The 14,476-nt window shown below is 51.5% G+C and overlaps 1 protein-coding gene across 1 annotated transcript in view; it reads left to right on the top strand.

Moving 5' to 3' along the window:
• The first annotated feature begins 2,143 nt into the window (after positions 1–2,143).
• The window catches only part of CASQ2 (calsequestrin 2), an 86,831-nt gene continuing 74,498 nt past the window's right edge, over positions 2,144–14,476 (top strand). The window contains exon 1 of the mRNA XM_068266310.1: positions 2,144–2,422. Coding sequence (XP_068122411.1) covers positions 2,189–2,422 — 234 coding nt within the window. The 5' untranslated portion in view covers positions 2,144–2,188. The remainder of the gene's footprint in view (positions 2,423–14,476) is intronic.

Raw genomic sequence — 14,476 nt, 5'->3', positions numbered from 1 at the left:
TTGTCACTTTGTCATTTTGTCACTTTGTCACTTTTCACTTGGTCACTTGTCACTTGGTCACTTGTCCAGATGATCTCGGTACACCTCCTGCGATTCAAATTCCTGCACACATTGCTCTGGGATTTGGGTGTGATGAATGATGCATCTAACTGGCCACCGGAGGCAATTAAGGCCTTCAAAACATTGAAAGCAGCTTTCTGTTCCGCCCCCATTTTGCGTCATGTTGAGTTGTTGACGTCATGTTCATCCTCGGGCTCGCCTTGCATTTCAGTGCGAGATGCATTTTCCACAGAAAAAGGTTGTGAATCCGGGCACAACATTTCTGGCTGTTCCATTGACCTTTCACAGGTAGAAGATTGTGGGGGTGGGAATAGCTCCTCCGAATAGCCCATTGTGTCCTGAAAACTACTCATTGCATTGCTTTGCGCACACATTTTTTTGTCCTCATGCAAGGCCTGAGTTGCACCTGAAAGCGTGGCCTTCTCCTCCTGCGCCTCCTCCTGTTCCATCACGTCTGCTGCTGCTGGGTTAGCGTTGACGCCCGGTCCCTGTTTATTGAACCTCTTATCTTTAATACATTTATGACTGCATGGCGGTAAAAAGCATGCTATCCGCACGCTTCTTGTCCTCATGCAAGGCCTGGGTTGTTGTGTCTCAAAAAGCATGGCCTTCTCCTCCTGCGCCTGCTCCTGTTCCATCACGTGTGCTGCTGCTGCTGGGTTAGCGTTACCGGTCCCTTTTCCTGGAACCTCTTCCCTGTATTACATTTATGACTGCATGGCGACAAAAAGCATGTTACCTGTGCAAAGAAACATGACATTTTCCACATTTAAAAGACAGTTTTTCCTTTGAAACTTTACAATCAATTTTCTCAAAAACTATAAGCTCTTTTTCAAATATTTTTTTCCTCTTGTACCCACTCCCAAGGTGCACATACCCTGCTAATTTGGGGTATGTAGCATGTAAGGAAGCTTTACAAAGCACAAAAGTTCGGGTCCCCATTGACTTCCATTATGTTCGGAGTTCGGCGCGAACACCCGAACATCGCAGCGATGTTCGGCGAACGTTCGCGAACCCGAACATCTAGGTGTTCGCCCAACACTAGGCAGTAGCAGTGTTAGGCCAGAGCTGCAGCTACTAGGGGGGCTCTATAGGCAGTAGCAGTGTTAGGCCAGAGCTGCAGCCACTAGGGGGCGCTCTATAGGCAGTAGCAGTGTTAGGCCAGAGCTGCAGCCACTATGGGGCACTCTATAGGCAGTAGCAGTGTTAGGCCAGAGCTGCAGCCACTAGGTGGCGCTCTATAGGCAGTAGCAGTGTTAGGGAGACTTGCCCAAGGTCTCCTACTGAATAGGTGCCAGGCTGTAGACTTTGACCAGCAGAGAATGCTGAGAGCACAAGGAGGAGAATTTCAACCGATAAACATCTTGCAGATCTGTGAGGTCCACATGGCAACTTCTAGAGCATACAGGTCAAACTCCGGCTCAGGTGGTTTCCCCATTTTGCATTATGTTTGGCCCACTCTAGACCAGCAGAAAAGCTATATTGGAGGGTAAGCCCTAGTTAACCAGGGAAACCATATGGGGAGTGGGACAGCACTAGATACCAGGGAAATGTACAAGAGAGGGAAGGGGGCCGCTAGTCACCAGGAAACTGTATAGATTAGGGCAGAAGGACCACTTAACATCAGTGAACTGTAGAGGGGCTATTAGACACCAGGGAGAGAAGTGGCCACTAGAGTTAGAAGTTGGCCCGTGACTTGGTCCCAGAGCTCAATTTCGGCCCACTTTGTATTTGAGTTTGACAGCCCTGCTCTAGAGATAAACCACAAATCATAGTGAACAAGTGACATCAGCACCCTCTCCCCCGATTCATGGTGTGGCTATGCTGAGCCAGCACCTCTCAGCTGTTGGGGTCTTCCTGGAGGTGACAACCAATATATACATGTGGGGAATAACCGAGGGGAATTGTCTGGTGGACTCCTGCTTGGTGGGATGAAGTTTCTGAGGATGTGGCTGGACTAGAATAGCCGGGAGTGTCTTCACAACAAGGCTACAGTGTAAGTGACCCCTCCGGATTATACAGCCACCTTCTATTTATAGAGCCGAAACAACTGTGTCCTAAAAATGGTGCAGAGGGGGGTGAGGGGATCTATGTAAGGTTCTCAGTGTCTCCTGTCTCATTCTCCTCCATGAAGACCACCGCACTCATCGTCCTCGGGGCTCTCCTCGCCCTCTGTGGGGCTGAGGACGGACTCCACTTCCCCACTTACGATGGAAGGGACCGCGTGCTGGAACTCGGCGAACGCAACTATCGCCAGACTATGAAGAAGCATGACGTCTTCTGCCTTCTCGTCTGGGAGAGTCCGGCGGCCGGAGACCGAACAGCGCAGAGGCAAACCCACCTGACTGAGATGGTGCTGGAGGTACGAACTGGGGGAGGGGGGAGTGTGTCTGTACCGATAACTGCAGAGCTTCTCACATTTATACCTGTTACCATAGCTCCCAACTGTCCCTCTCTGGGAGCCCTGTGCCTCTGTCCCTCTTTCCTCCTCATTTCTCCCTCTTTCAGGACTTTTTCCCTCTTTCTATATAAATATATTTATTTCTCTAATACAAAATGTGTTTGACTCAAAACTTTATTCATCCTTTAAATTGATATATTACTAATTGTAAAATGTTACTATGAAGGAAAATGAACCAGGATAGAAAGGACCAGTGTGGTTTGAATTATAAAACAACATATTTTTCTTATGAAGTCTTTATAGTATGCGTGACTAGGGGTGTGATGGGGGCGTGGTTAGGAGTGTGGCAGGGGCATGGCTTAAGTGTCCCTCTTTCTCATCTCAAAAAGTTGAGAGGTATGCGGTCACTGCAGAGCCTCTCACACCTATACCCGTCACTGCAGAGCCTCTCACACCTATACCCGTTACTGCAGAGCCCCTCACACCTATACCCCTCACTGCAGAGCCTCTCACACCTATACCCGTCACTGCAGAGCCTCTTACACCTATACCCGTCACTGCAGAGCCTCTCACATCTATACCCGACACTGCAGAGCCTCTCACACCTATACCCATCACTGCAGAGCCTCTCACACCTATACCCATCACTGCAGAGCCTCTCACACCTATACCCGTCACTGCAGAGCCTCTCACATCTATACCCCTCACTGCAGAGCCTCTCACACCTATACCCGTCACTGCAGAGCCTCTCACACCTATACCCGTCACTGCAGAGCTTCTTACACCTATACCCGTCACTGCAGAGCCTCTCACATCTATACCCGTCACTGCAGAGCCTCTCACACCTATACCCCTCACTGCAGAGCCTCTCACACCTATACCCGTCACTGCAGAGCCTCTCACACCTATACTTGTCACTGCAGAGCATCTCACATCTATACCCGTCACTGCAGAGCGTCTCACACCTATACCCGACACTGCAGAGCCTTTCACACCTATACCCGTCACTGCAGAGCCTCTCACATCTATACCCGTCACTGCAGAGCCCCTCACACCTATACCCGTCACTGCAGAGCCCCTCACACCTATACCCGACACTGCAGAGCCTCTCACACCTATACCCGTCACTGCAGAGCCTCTCACACCTATACCTGTCACTGCAGAGCATCTCACATCTATACCGGTCACTGCAGAGCCTCTCACACCTATACCCGACACTGCAGAGCCTTTCACACCTATACCCGTCACTGCAGAGCCTCTCACACCTATACCCCTCACTGCAGAGCCTCTCACACCTATACCTGTCACTGCAGAGCCTCTCACACCTATACCCGTCACTGCAGAGCCTCTCACACCTATACCTGTCACTGCAGAGCCTCTTACACCTATACCCGTCACTGCAGAGCCTCTCACACCTATACCCATCACTGCAGAGCCTCTCACACTTATACCCGTCACTGCAGAGCCTCTCACATCTATACCCCTCACTGCAGAGCCTCTCACACCTATACCCGTCACTGCAGAGCCTCTCACACCTATACCCATCACTGCAGAGCCTCTCACACTTATACCCGTCACTGCAGAGCCTCTCACACCTTTACCCGTCACTGCAGAGCCTCTCACACCTATACCCGTCACTGCAGAGCCTCTCACACCTATACCCCTCACTGCAGAGCCTCTCACACCTATACCCGTCACTGCAGAGCCTCTCACACCTATACTTGTCACTGCAGAGCATCTCACATCTATACCCGTCACTGCAGAGCGTCTCACACCTATACCCGACACTGCAGAGCCTTTCACACCTATACCCGTCACTGCAGAGCCTCTCACATCTATACCCGTCACTGCAGAGCCCCTCACACCTATACCCGTCACTGCAGAGCCCCTCACACCTATACCCGACACTGCAGAGCCTCTCACACCTATACCCGTCACTGCAGAGCCTCTCACACCTATACCTGTCACTGCAGAGCATCTCACATCTATACCGGTCACTGCAGAGCCTCTCACACCTATACCCGACACTGCAGAGCCTTTCACACCTATACCCGTCACTGCAGAGCCTCTCACACCTATACCCCTCACTGCAGAGCCTCTCACACCTATACCTGTCACTGCAGAGCCTCTCACACCTATACCCGTCACTGCAGAGCCTCTCACACCTATACCCATCACTGCAGAGCCTTTCACACCTATACCCGTCACTGCAGAGCCTCTCACATCTATACCCGTCACTGCAGAGCCCCTCACACCTATACCCGTCACTGCAGAGCCCCTCACACCTATACCCGACACTGCAGAGCCTCTCACACCTATACCCGTCACTGCAGAGCCTCTCACACCTATACCTGTCACTGCAGAGCATCTCACATCTATACCGGTCACTGCAGAGCCTCTCACACCTATACCCGACACTGCAGAGCCTTTCACACCTATACCCGTCACTGCAGAGCCTCTCACACCTATACCCCTCACTGCAGAGCCTCTCACACCTATACCTGTCACTGCAGAGCCTCTCACACCTATACCCGTCACTGCAGAGCCTCTCACACCTATACCTGTCACTGCAGAGCCTCTTACACCTATACCCGTCACTGCAGAGCCTCTCACACCTATACCCATCACTGCAGAGCCTCTCACACTTATACCCGTCACTGCAGAGCCTCTCACATCTATACCCCTCACTGCAGAGCCTCTCACACCTATACCCGTCACTGCAGAGCCTCTCACACCTATACCCATCACTGCAGAGCCTCTCACACTTATACCCGTCACTGCAGAGCCTCTCACACCTTTACCCGTCACTGCAGAGCCTCTCACACCTATACCCGTCACTGCAGAGCCTCTCACACCTATACCCCTCACTGCAGAGCCTCTCACACCTATACCCGTCACTGCAGAGCCTCTCACACCTATACTTGTCACTGCAGAGCATCTCACATCTATACCCGTCACTGCAGAGCGTCTCACACCTATACCCGACACTGCAGAGCCTTTCACACCTATACCCGTCACTGCAGAGCCTCTCACATCTATACCCGTCACTGCAGAGCCCCTCACACCTATACCCGTCACTGCAGAGCCCCTCACACCTATACCCGACACTGCAGAGCCTCTCACACCTATACCCGTCACTGCAGAGCCTCTCACACCTATACCTGTCACTGCAGAGCATCTCACATCTATACCGGTCACTGCAGAGCCTCTCACACCTATACCCGACACTGCAGAGCCTTTCACACCTATACCCGTCACTGCAGAGCCTCTCACACCTATACCCCTCACTGCAGAGCCTCTCACACCTATACCTGTCACTGCAGAGCCTCTCACACCTATACCCGTCACTGCAGAGCCTCTCACACCTATACCCATCACTGCAGAGCCTCTCACACTTATACCCGTCACTGCAGAGCCTCTCACATCTATACCCCTCACTGCAGAGCCTCTCACACCTATACCCGTCACTGCAGAGCCTCTCACACCTATACCCATCACTGCAGAGCCTCTCACACTTATACCCGTCACTGCAGAGCCTCTCACACCTTTACCCGTCACTGCAGAGCCTCTCACACCTATACCCGTCACTGCAGAGCCTCTCACACCTATACCCCTCACTGCAGAGCCTCTCACACCTATACCCGTCACTGCAGAGCCTCTCACACCTATACTTGTCACTGCAGAGCATCTCACATCTATACCCGTCACTGCAGAGCGTCTCACACCTATACCCGACACTGCAGAGCCTTTCACACCTATACCCGTCACTGCAGAGCCTCTCACATCTATACCCGTCACTGCAGAGCCCCTCACACCTATACCCGTCACTGCAGAGCCCCTCACACCTATACCCGACACTGCAGAGCCTCTCACACCTATACCCGTCACTGCAGAGCCTCTCACACCTATACCTGTCACTGCAGAGCATCTCACATCTATACCGGTCACTGCAGAGCCTCTCACACCTATACCCGACACTGCAGAGCCTTTCACACCTATACCCGTCACTGCAGAGCCTCTCACACCTATACCCCTCACTGCAGAGCCTCTCACACCTATACCTGTCACTGCAGAGCCTCTCACACCTATACCCGTCACTGCAGAGCCTCTCACACCTATACCTGTCACTGCAGAGCCTCTTACACCTATACCCGTCACTGCAGAGCCTCTCACACCTATACCCATCACTGCAGAGCCTCTCACACTTATACCCGTCACTGCAGAGCCTCTCACATCTATACCCCTCACTGCAGAGCCTCTCACACCTATACCCGTCACTGCAGAGCATCTCACACCTATACCCGACACTGCAGAGCCTCTCACACCTATACCCGTCACTGCAGAGCCTCTCACACCTATAACCGTCACCACAGAGCCTCTTACATCTACACCCGTCACTGCAGAGCCTCTCACACCTATACCCGTCACTGCAGAGCATCTCACACCTATACCCGTCACTGCAGAGCATCTCACACCTATACCTGTCAGTGCAGAGCCTCTCACACCTATACCCGACACTGCAGAGCCTCTCACACCTATACCCATCACTGCAGAGCCTCTCACACCTATACCCATCACTGCAGAGCCTGTCACACTTATACCCGTCACTGCAGAGCCTGTCACACTTATACCCGTCACTGCAGAGCCTCTCACACCTATACCCGTCACTGTAGAGCTTCTTACACCTATACCCGTCACTGCAGAGCCTCTCACATCTACACCCGTCACTGCAGATCCTCTCACACCTATACCCGTCACTGCAGAGCCTCTTACACCTATACCCCTCACTGCAGAGCCTCTCACACCTTTACCCGTCACTGCAGAGCCTCTCACACCTATACCCGTCACTGCAGAGCCTCTCACACCTATACCCCTCACTGCAGAGCCACTCACACCTATACCCATCACTGCAGAGCCCCTCACACCTATACCCCTCACTGCAGAGCCTCTCACACCTATACCTGTCACTGCAGAGCCTCTCACACCTATACCTGTCACTGCAGAGCCTCTCACACCTATACCTGTCACTGCAGAGCCTCTCACACCTATACCCGTCACTGCAGAGCCTCTCACACCTATACCTGTCACTGCAGAGCCTCTCACATCTATACCCATCACTGAAGAGCCCCTCACACCTATACCCATCACTGCAGAGCCTCTCACACCTATACCCGACACTGCAGAGCCTCTCACACCTATACCAGTCACTGCAGAGCCTCTCACACCTATACCTGTCACTGCAGAGCATCTCACACCTATACCTGTCACTGCAGAGCCTCTCACACCTATACCCGTCACTGCAGAGCCTCTCACACCTATACCCATCACTGCAGAGCCTCTCACACCTATACCCATCACTGCAGAGCCTCTCACATCTATACCCCTCACTGCAGAGCCTCTCACACCTATACCCGTCACTGCAGAGCCTCTCACACCTATACCCATCACTGCAGAGCCTCTCACACTTATACCCGTCACTGCAGATCCTCTCACACCTATACCTGTCACTGCAGAGCCTCTTACACCTATACCCATCACTGCAGAGCCTCTCACACCTATACCCCTCACTGCAGAGCCTCTCACACCTATACCCGTCACTGCAGAGCCCCTCACACCTATACCCCTCACTGCAGAGCCTCTCACACCTATACCTGTCACTGCAGAGCCTCTCACACCTATACCTGTCACTGCAGAGCCTCTCACACCTATACCCAACACTGCAGAGCCTTTCACACCTATACCCGTCACTGCAGAGCCTCTCACACCTATACCCGTCACTGCAGAGCCTCTCACACCTATACCCCTCACTGCAGAGCCTCTCACACCTATACCCGTCACTGCAGAGCCTCTCACACCTATACCTGTCACTGCAGAGCCTCTCACACCTATACCCAACACTGCAGAGCCTTTCACACCTATACCCGTCACTGCAGAGCCTCTCACACCTATACCCATCACTGCAGAGCCTCTCACACCTATACCTGTCACTGCAGAGCCTCTTACACCTATACCCATCACTGCAGAGCCTCTCACACCTATACCCCTCACTGCAGAGCCTCTCACACCTATACCCGTCACTGCAGAGCCCCTCACACCTATACCCCTCACTGCAGAGCCTCTCACACCTATACCTGTCACTGCAGAGCCTCTCACACCTATACCTGTCACTGCAGAGCCTCTCACACCTATACCTGTCACTGCAGAGCCTCTCACACCTATACCCGTCACTGCAGAGCCTCTCACACCTATACCCATCACTGCAGAGCCTCTCACACCTATACCCGACACTGCAGAGCCTCTCACACCTATACCAGTCACTGCAGAGCCTCTCACACCTATACCTGTCACTGCAGAGCCTCTCACACCTATACCTGTCACTGCAGAGCCTCTCACATCTATACCTGTCACTGCAGAGCCTCTCACATCTATACCCATCACTGAAGAGCCCCTCACACCTATACCCATCACTGCAGAGCCTCTCACACCTATACCCGACACTGCAGAGCCTCTCACACCTATACCAGTCACTGCAGAGCCTCTCACACCTATACCTGTCACTGCAGAGCATCTCACACCTATACCTGTCACTGCAGAGCCTCTTACACTTATACCCGTCACTGCAGATCCTCTCACACCTATACCTGTCACTGCAGAGCCTCTTACACCTATACCCATCACTGCAGAGCCTCTCACACCTATACCCCTCACTGCAGAGCCTCTCACACCTATACCCGTCACTGCAGAGCCTCTCACACCTATACCCCTCACTACAGAGCCTCTCACACCTATACCTGTCACTGCAGAGCCTCTCACACCTATACCTGTCACTGCAGAGCCTCTTACACCTATACCTGTCACTGCAGAGCCTCTTACACCTATACCCCTCACTGCAGAGCCTCTCAATGCGGGCAACATTTCACCAGAAAACCAGAAAACAAACGCAATTTGGGCAACATTTCAGCAGAAAATAACGCAATGCAGGCGATATTTCACCTGCAAAATAAGGAATTTACTCACCTGACAGAAGTCTCCTCTCCCGCCGATCTCTGGCGCGCAGCTCCCCGGACAATCCTCCTCCTCCAATCTCCCGTGCTGAATGTTATAGCACACAAATAGTCTCCAGTGCAGGGCTTCAGACGCCATCTTCCCGTAGCCCTGCTCTGCCTGCCGTACACTATGCAGGATGCTGGAGCAGGGTTGCGGGCTATGAACTGGTGCGGCATCTATTAGACGCTGTGGCCAGTTCATGCATCGTACGGTGGCCAGAGTCCCGAGGCCGGGACGTCCCGCAGCTAAAAGCGGGACATTTCCCAGGACCTCATGCAGCCTGGGACAGGGGACCCCGAATCCGGGACCTGTCCCGGTTAAAGCACAGTGGCCCCAACCGTCCCGTTTTCATCGGGAAGGTCCCGATTTGGGGGGCCCCTCCCGCCATCCCGCGCTTCCCCCCCCCCCCCCCCTTCTGTGCCGGCCGCTGGGCAAGGGGAGAAAAAAAAAACAGATCGAGGCACCAGCCTCGGGGGATGCCGTATGCTATGCGGGATGGGAGGCCGCTATTTCTCCTTCCCTCCCTCCTAATGTGCCCCCCAGTGTCCCCCCTGCCTGCAGTTAAATGCGCAGCGGAGCGGACTGTCATTAATCTTACCATTGCCTCTCCGCACCGGGATCTGGCTCTTCTAGGCTTCCTGCTTCCTGCAGTTTTTTTTCTCCCCTCCTCCCCTTTTTTCTCCCCTTCTCCCCACCCACGGGCACCCTAATGCTCCCCCCCCCCCTTTCGGGAGTAATATTAATTAATAATAAAATTAAAATATTTTTTTTTTAAATTGGTGGGCGTGACTAGGGGGTGTGGTAAGGGGTGTGGCCTAAGTGTCCCGGTTTCTGAAATTAAAATGTTGGGAGGTATGAAAGCGGGACGTCTGTTCAGCGTAGATAAAAACAGTGAAGCACTGCACACATTTTCTCTATCAATTACATTATCTTCTGTGATAAAACGTGCATGTTCTCACACATACAGACACACATAGGGCTTGATTCAGTAAACCGTGATAACTCAAATATCACACCTTATCAAAGACATCACACCTTATCAAAGATATCACACCTTATCAAATATATCACACCTTATCCAAGATATCACACCTTATCAAATATATCACACCTTATCAAAGATATCACACCTTATCAATGATATCACACCTTATCAATGATATCACACCTTATCAAAGATAGCACATCTTATCCGAGATATCCCACCTTATCAGAGATATCACACCTTATCAAAGATATCACACCTTATCAAAGATATCACAACTTATCAAAGATAGCACACCTTATCAGAGATAGCACACCTTATCAAAGACATCACACCTTATCAAATATATCACACCTTATCAAATTTATCACACCTTATCAAATATATCACACCTTATCCAAGATATCACACCTTATCCAAGATATCACACCTTATCAAATATATCACACCTTATCAAAGATATCACACCTTATCAATGATATCACACCTTATCAAAGATAGCACATCTTATCCGAGATATCCCACCTTATCAGAGATATCACACCTTATCAAAGATATCACACCTTATCAAAGATATCACACCTTATCAAAGATATCACACCTTATCAAAGATATCACAACTTATCAAAGATAGCACACCTTATCAGAGATATCACACCTTATCAGAGATATCACACCTTATCAAAGATATCACACCTTATCAAATATCACACCTTATCAACGATATCACACCTTATCAAAGATATCACACCTTATCAAAGATATCACACCTTATCAAAGACATCACACCTTATCAAAGATATCACACCTTATCAAATATCACACCTTATCAAATATCACACCTTATCAAAGATATCACACCTTTTGGCGCCTCTGTACAACTGTACAATAAGTGTGTCCAACCCTGGTGGAGGGGACTTGGTTCCCTTTTTTTGCGATCTACAGAGAGCGACTTCTTAATACTGGGTGGGGACAGGTCTAATACTCCCCACCTGCCTTCAAAGTGGTTGCCTGATACGGTAACCCAGATTTGGGAGTATAACATACTTCTCCTTGTATACCCATAAGTTACCATGCATAGTACACTATATTGGACTCTCCGTGGTCACCGTCCCCCTCCTTATCAGAGAGCAGAAAGCTTCTTCTCTTCGCAGCCTTAGGGCCTTTTTACACTGGTGTGGTGCAGCAAATTGCTGCACTGCTTCTGCAGTCTAATAAAACCCTACGGGGAAGTTCATACTTCCTACATTGCGGTACTCTGCGGCAGAAGTGCCCAATCTAACGCTAGCGCAGAACTACGCTACCGCTGTGATCTGCAGCAACCTGCGTCGGCCCGGTGGTCATGTTAGTCTATGGCAACATGGATTGTTTATTAACGTTGGCATTGTAACGTCGCGGCACGCATATGTGGAAGCTTATTTTTACAATACGCTTCCGCATACCCGAAGCAGGAAGTGACCGCAAGCATATGTCACTTCCTGCTTGGCTGGTGGCCAGGGAACACCGCCTACTAACGCAATGCTTCCTGGAGGCCTGTTTTTGGCTTGTGCGATGCGGTGCAACGGACGCGACCCAACGCATCGCTGCCACCAGTTTGTCATGTGAAACCAGCCTGAGTTGTCAGTGTCTCCGGGACACTGACAGGGAAATTAAACTTCTTCCCCCACGGGGCCCCCTGTGGCTTTAGGGCCCCTCTGCAGCTGCATCCCTTGCAGGGTCTATTGTTACACCCATGATGGGAGTTTAAAGTCAATGAAATATATTTTTAAGTAGAAAAGTACAAATATTGCCCTAGGTCTGTACATCAGTCCTGAAGGAGGGACAGAGGGACAGGGTTCCCAAGGAGGGACAGCTGGGAGCTATGCATGCAGGCTCAGCAGAGGAATGCTCTGATGTGTAAAGGAATGCTGCACCCCAGCTGTGCCCTGCATTTCACTGACACCACTAAGTATGGCATATACATATATTCTGATAGCAGTGAATCCTGATGAGCGTTTGTGTTTATGGAGCAGTCTATAGACAGAGCACTGATTGTGGCTGCATGCCGTGTATGGTACAGTGTACCTTATATTTATACTTACCTGGGGATTCGAGGACCCTGGACTCCCTCACCATCCTCCCCAGCTGCTCTGTGGTCACCTCCTGTGTGTTGTTCAGTTGGGGCAGTCGTGGTGTTCTGTACATGCCTGGCTATGACTGCGTCCCCTCATTGTGCTGCGCTCCGGTGGGCACAGAACGCTCCCGGACATTGGAGCATGATGGTGACGTGCACAGCAGCTGAGCTGCCCGCCAACCGCACATAAAGAAGGAATATGAGGCGATGCTGGGACAATGGAGTGGCCGGGGAGGACGGCAAGGGAGTCCAGGGTCCTCATATGGCTGGAGGAAGCTAGTGTTGAGCCGCAAGTTTTACATGGGACCCCCCAGCACTCTATACATATCAATTGGTACGGTGCACCAAAACCAATCAAGGACAACCACAGTGTCAGAGCTGCAAGAAAGGGATGGGAAACAGGGTGTTAATGATCACTACTATTTAAACCATCTATAGAAGGGAATATTACCAACACTGGACCAATAGAGAGCTAATAATGTGGTGAAGGGTGGACCCCTGGGTGCCCCTCTGTCCCAAGGGCCCTGATGCGGTCGCAACCTCTGTAACCCCTACTGCTACGCCCCTGAGAATGAGTGATCGGTTACACCTGGCAGCGGCACATTTATGCCAGTTGTGGCTGCCCGTGACCTTTGCTGAACTGTGAACTTCTGTCAGTCGGCCCAGGGCAGTAAAAAGTACAAATCCGGCCCTGGCTGCCTCTGTGACTACTGAATACAATAATCAGTCACTGACAGAGCTAGCCGTGCAGACAGTCAATCCAGGGGGAATTGGTGATTGTTAAACAAGTACTACTTATAAACAACATTTAGGAATGAATGGATTTTCTAAATTGTTCTTTAACAGAAGAAACAAGGAGATCAGGGCAGGGCGTAGCAATAGCCATAGCCATAGCAGCTGCTATGGGGCCCAGGAGCAAAGGGGGCCCAGGTGGGTACTTAATGTATTCACCATTAACTAACTTGTGTTTCGCCGCCCTCTGACTTTGTCTCAGGTCCCATGGACTATGTGCAGTGCTGATTGCAGGAGAATGTAAATTGCCCAATAACTCACATTCATAGGGTAAGGGCAGAGCCGGGACAAGGTCCTCCAGCACCCCAGGCTGAGACATGAAAGTGCCCCCCTCCATCCCTCCCACCCCAGCCGTCACACACTGATTGCTATTACACTAACAGTGCGCCCCTCCATCCCTCCCACCCCAGCCATCACACACTGATTGCTATTACACTAAGAGGCCCCTCCCCCATCCCTCCCACCCCAGTCGTCACACACTGATTGCTATTACACTAAGAGGCCCTCCATCCCTCCCACCCCAGCCGTCACACACTGATTGCTATTACACTAAGAGGCCCCTCCCCCATCCCTCCCACCCCAGCCGTCACACACTGATTGCTATTACACTAAGAGGCCCCTCCTCCTTCCCTCCCACCCCATCCGTCACACACTGATTGCTATTACACTAAGAGGCCCCTCCCCCATCCCTCCCACCCCAGCCGTCACACACTGATTGCTATTACACTAAGAGGCCCCTCCATCCCTCCCACCCCAGCCGTCACACACTGATTGCTATTACACTAAGAGGCCCCTCCCCCATCCCTCCCACTCCAGCCGTCACACACTGATTGCTATTACACTAAGAGGCCCCTCCCCCATCCCTCCCACCACAGCCATCACACACTGATTGCTATTACACTAAGAGGCCCCTCCCCCATCCCTCCCACCCCAGCCATCACACACTGTCAGAGGAGCCCTTAGTGGCTGACCGCAATTGGCCTTCTAAACGGTGCCAGCGCACAGATCGTGCGAACTCTGGTCGCAGTCAATGTGCAGGAACCGCTAAGAATTAGCCGCAGACAAACCAGAAGGGAGC

The sequence above is a fragment of the Hyperolius riggenbachi genome, chromosome 2 (genome assembly GCF_040937935.1).
Source record: "Hyperolius riggenbachi isolate aHypRig1 chromosome 2, aHypRig1.pri, whole genome shotgun sequence".
Classification (NCBI taxonomy): domain Eukaryota; kingdom Metazoa; phylum Chordata; class Amphibia; order Anura; family Hyperoliidae; genus Hyperolius; species Hyperolius riggenbachi.
This window is presented reverse-complemented; position numbering and strand designations above follow the sequence as displayed.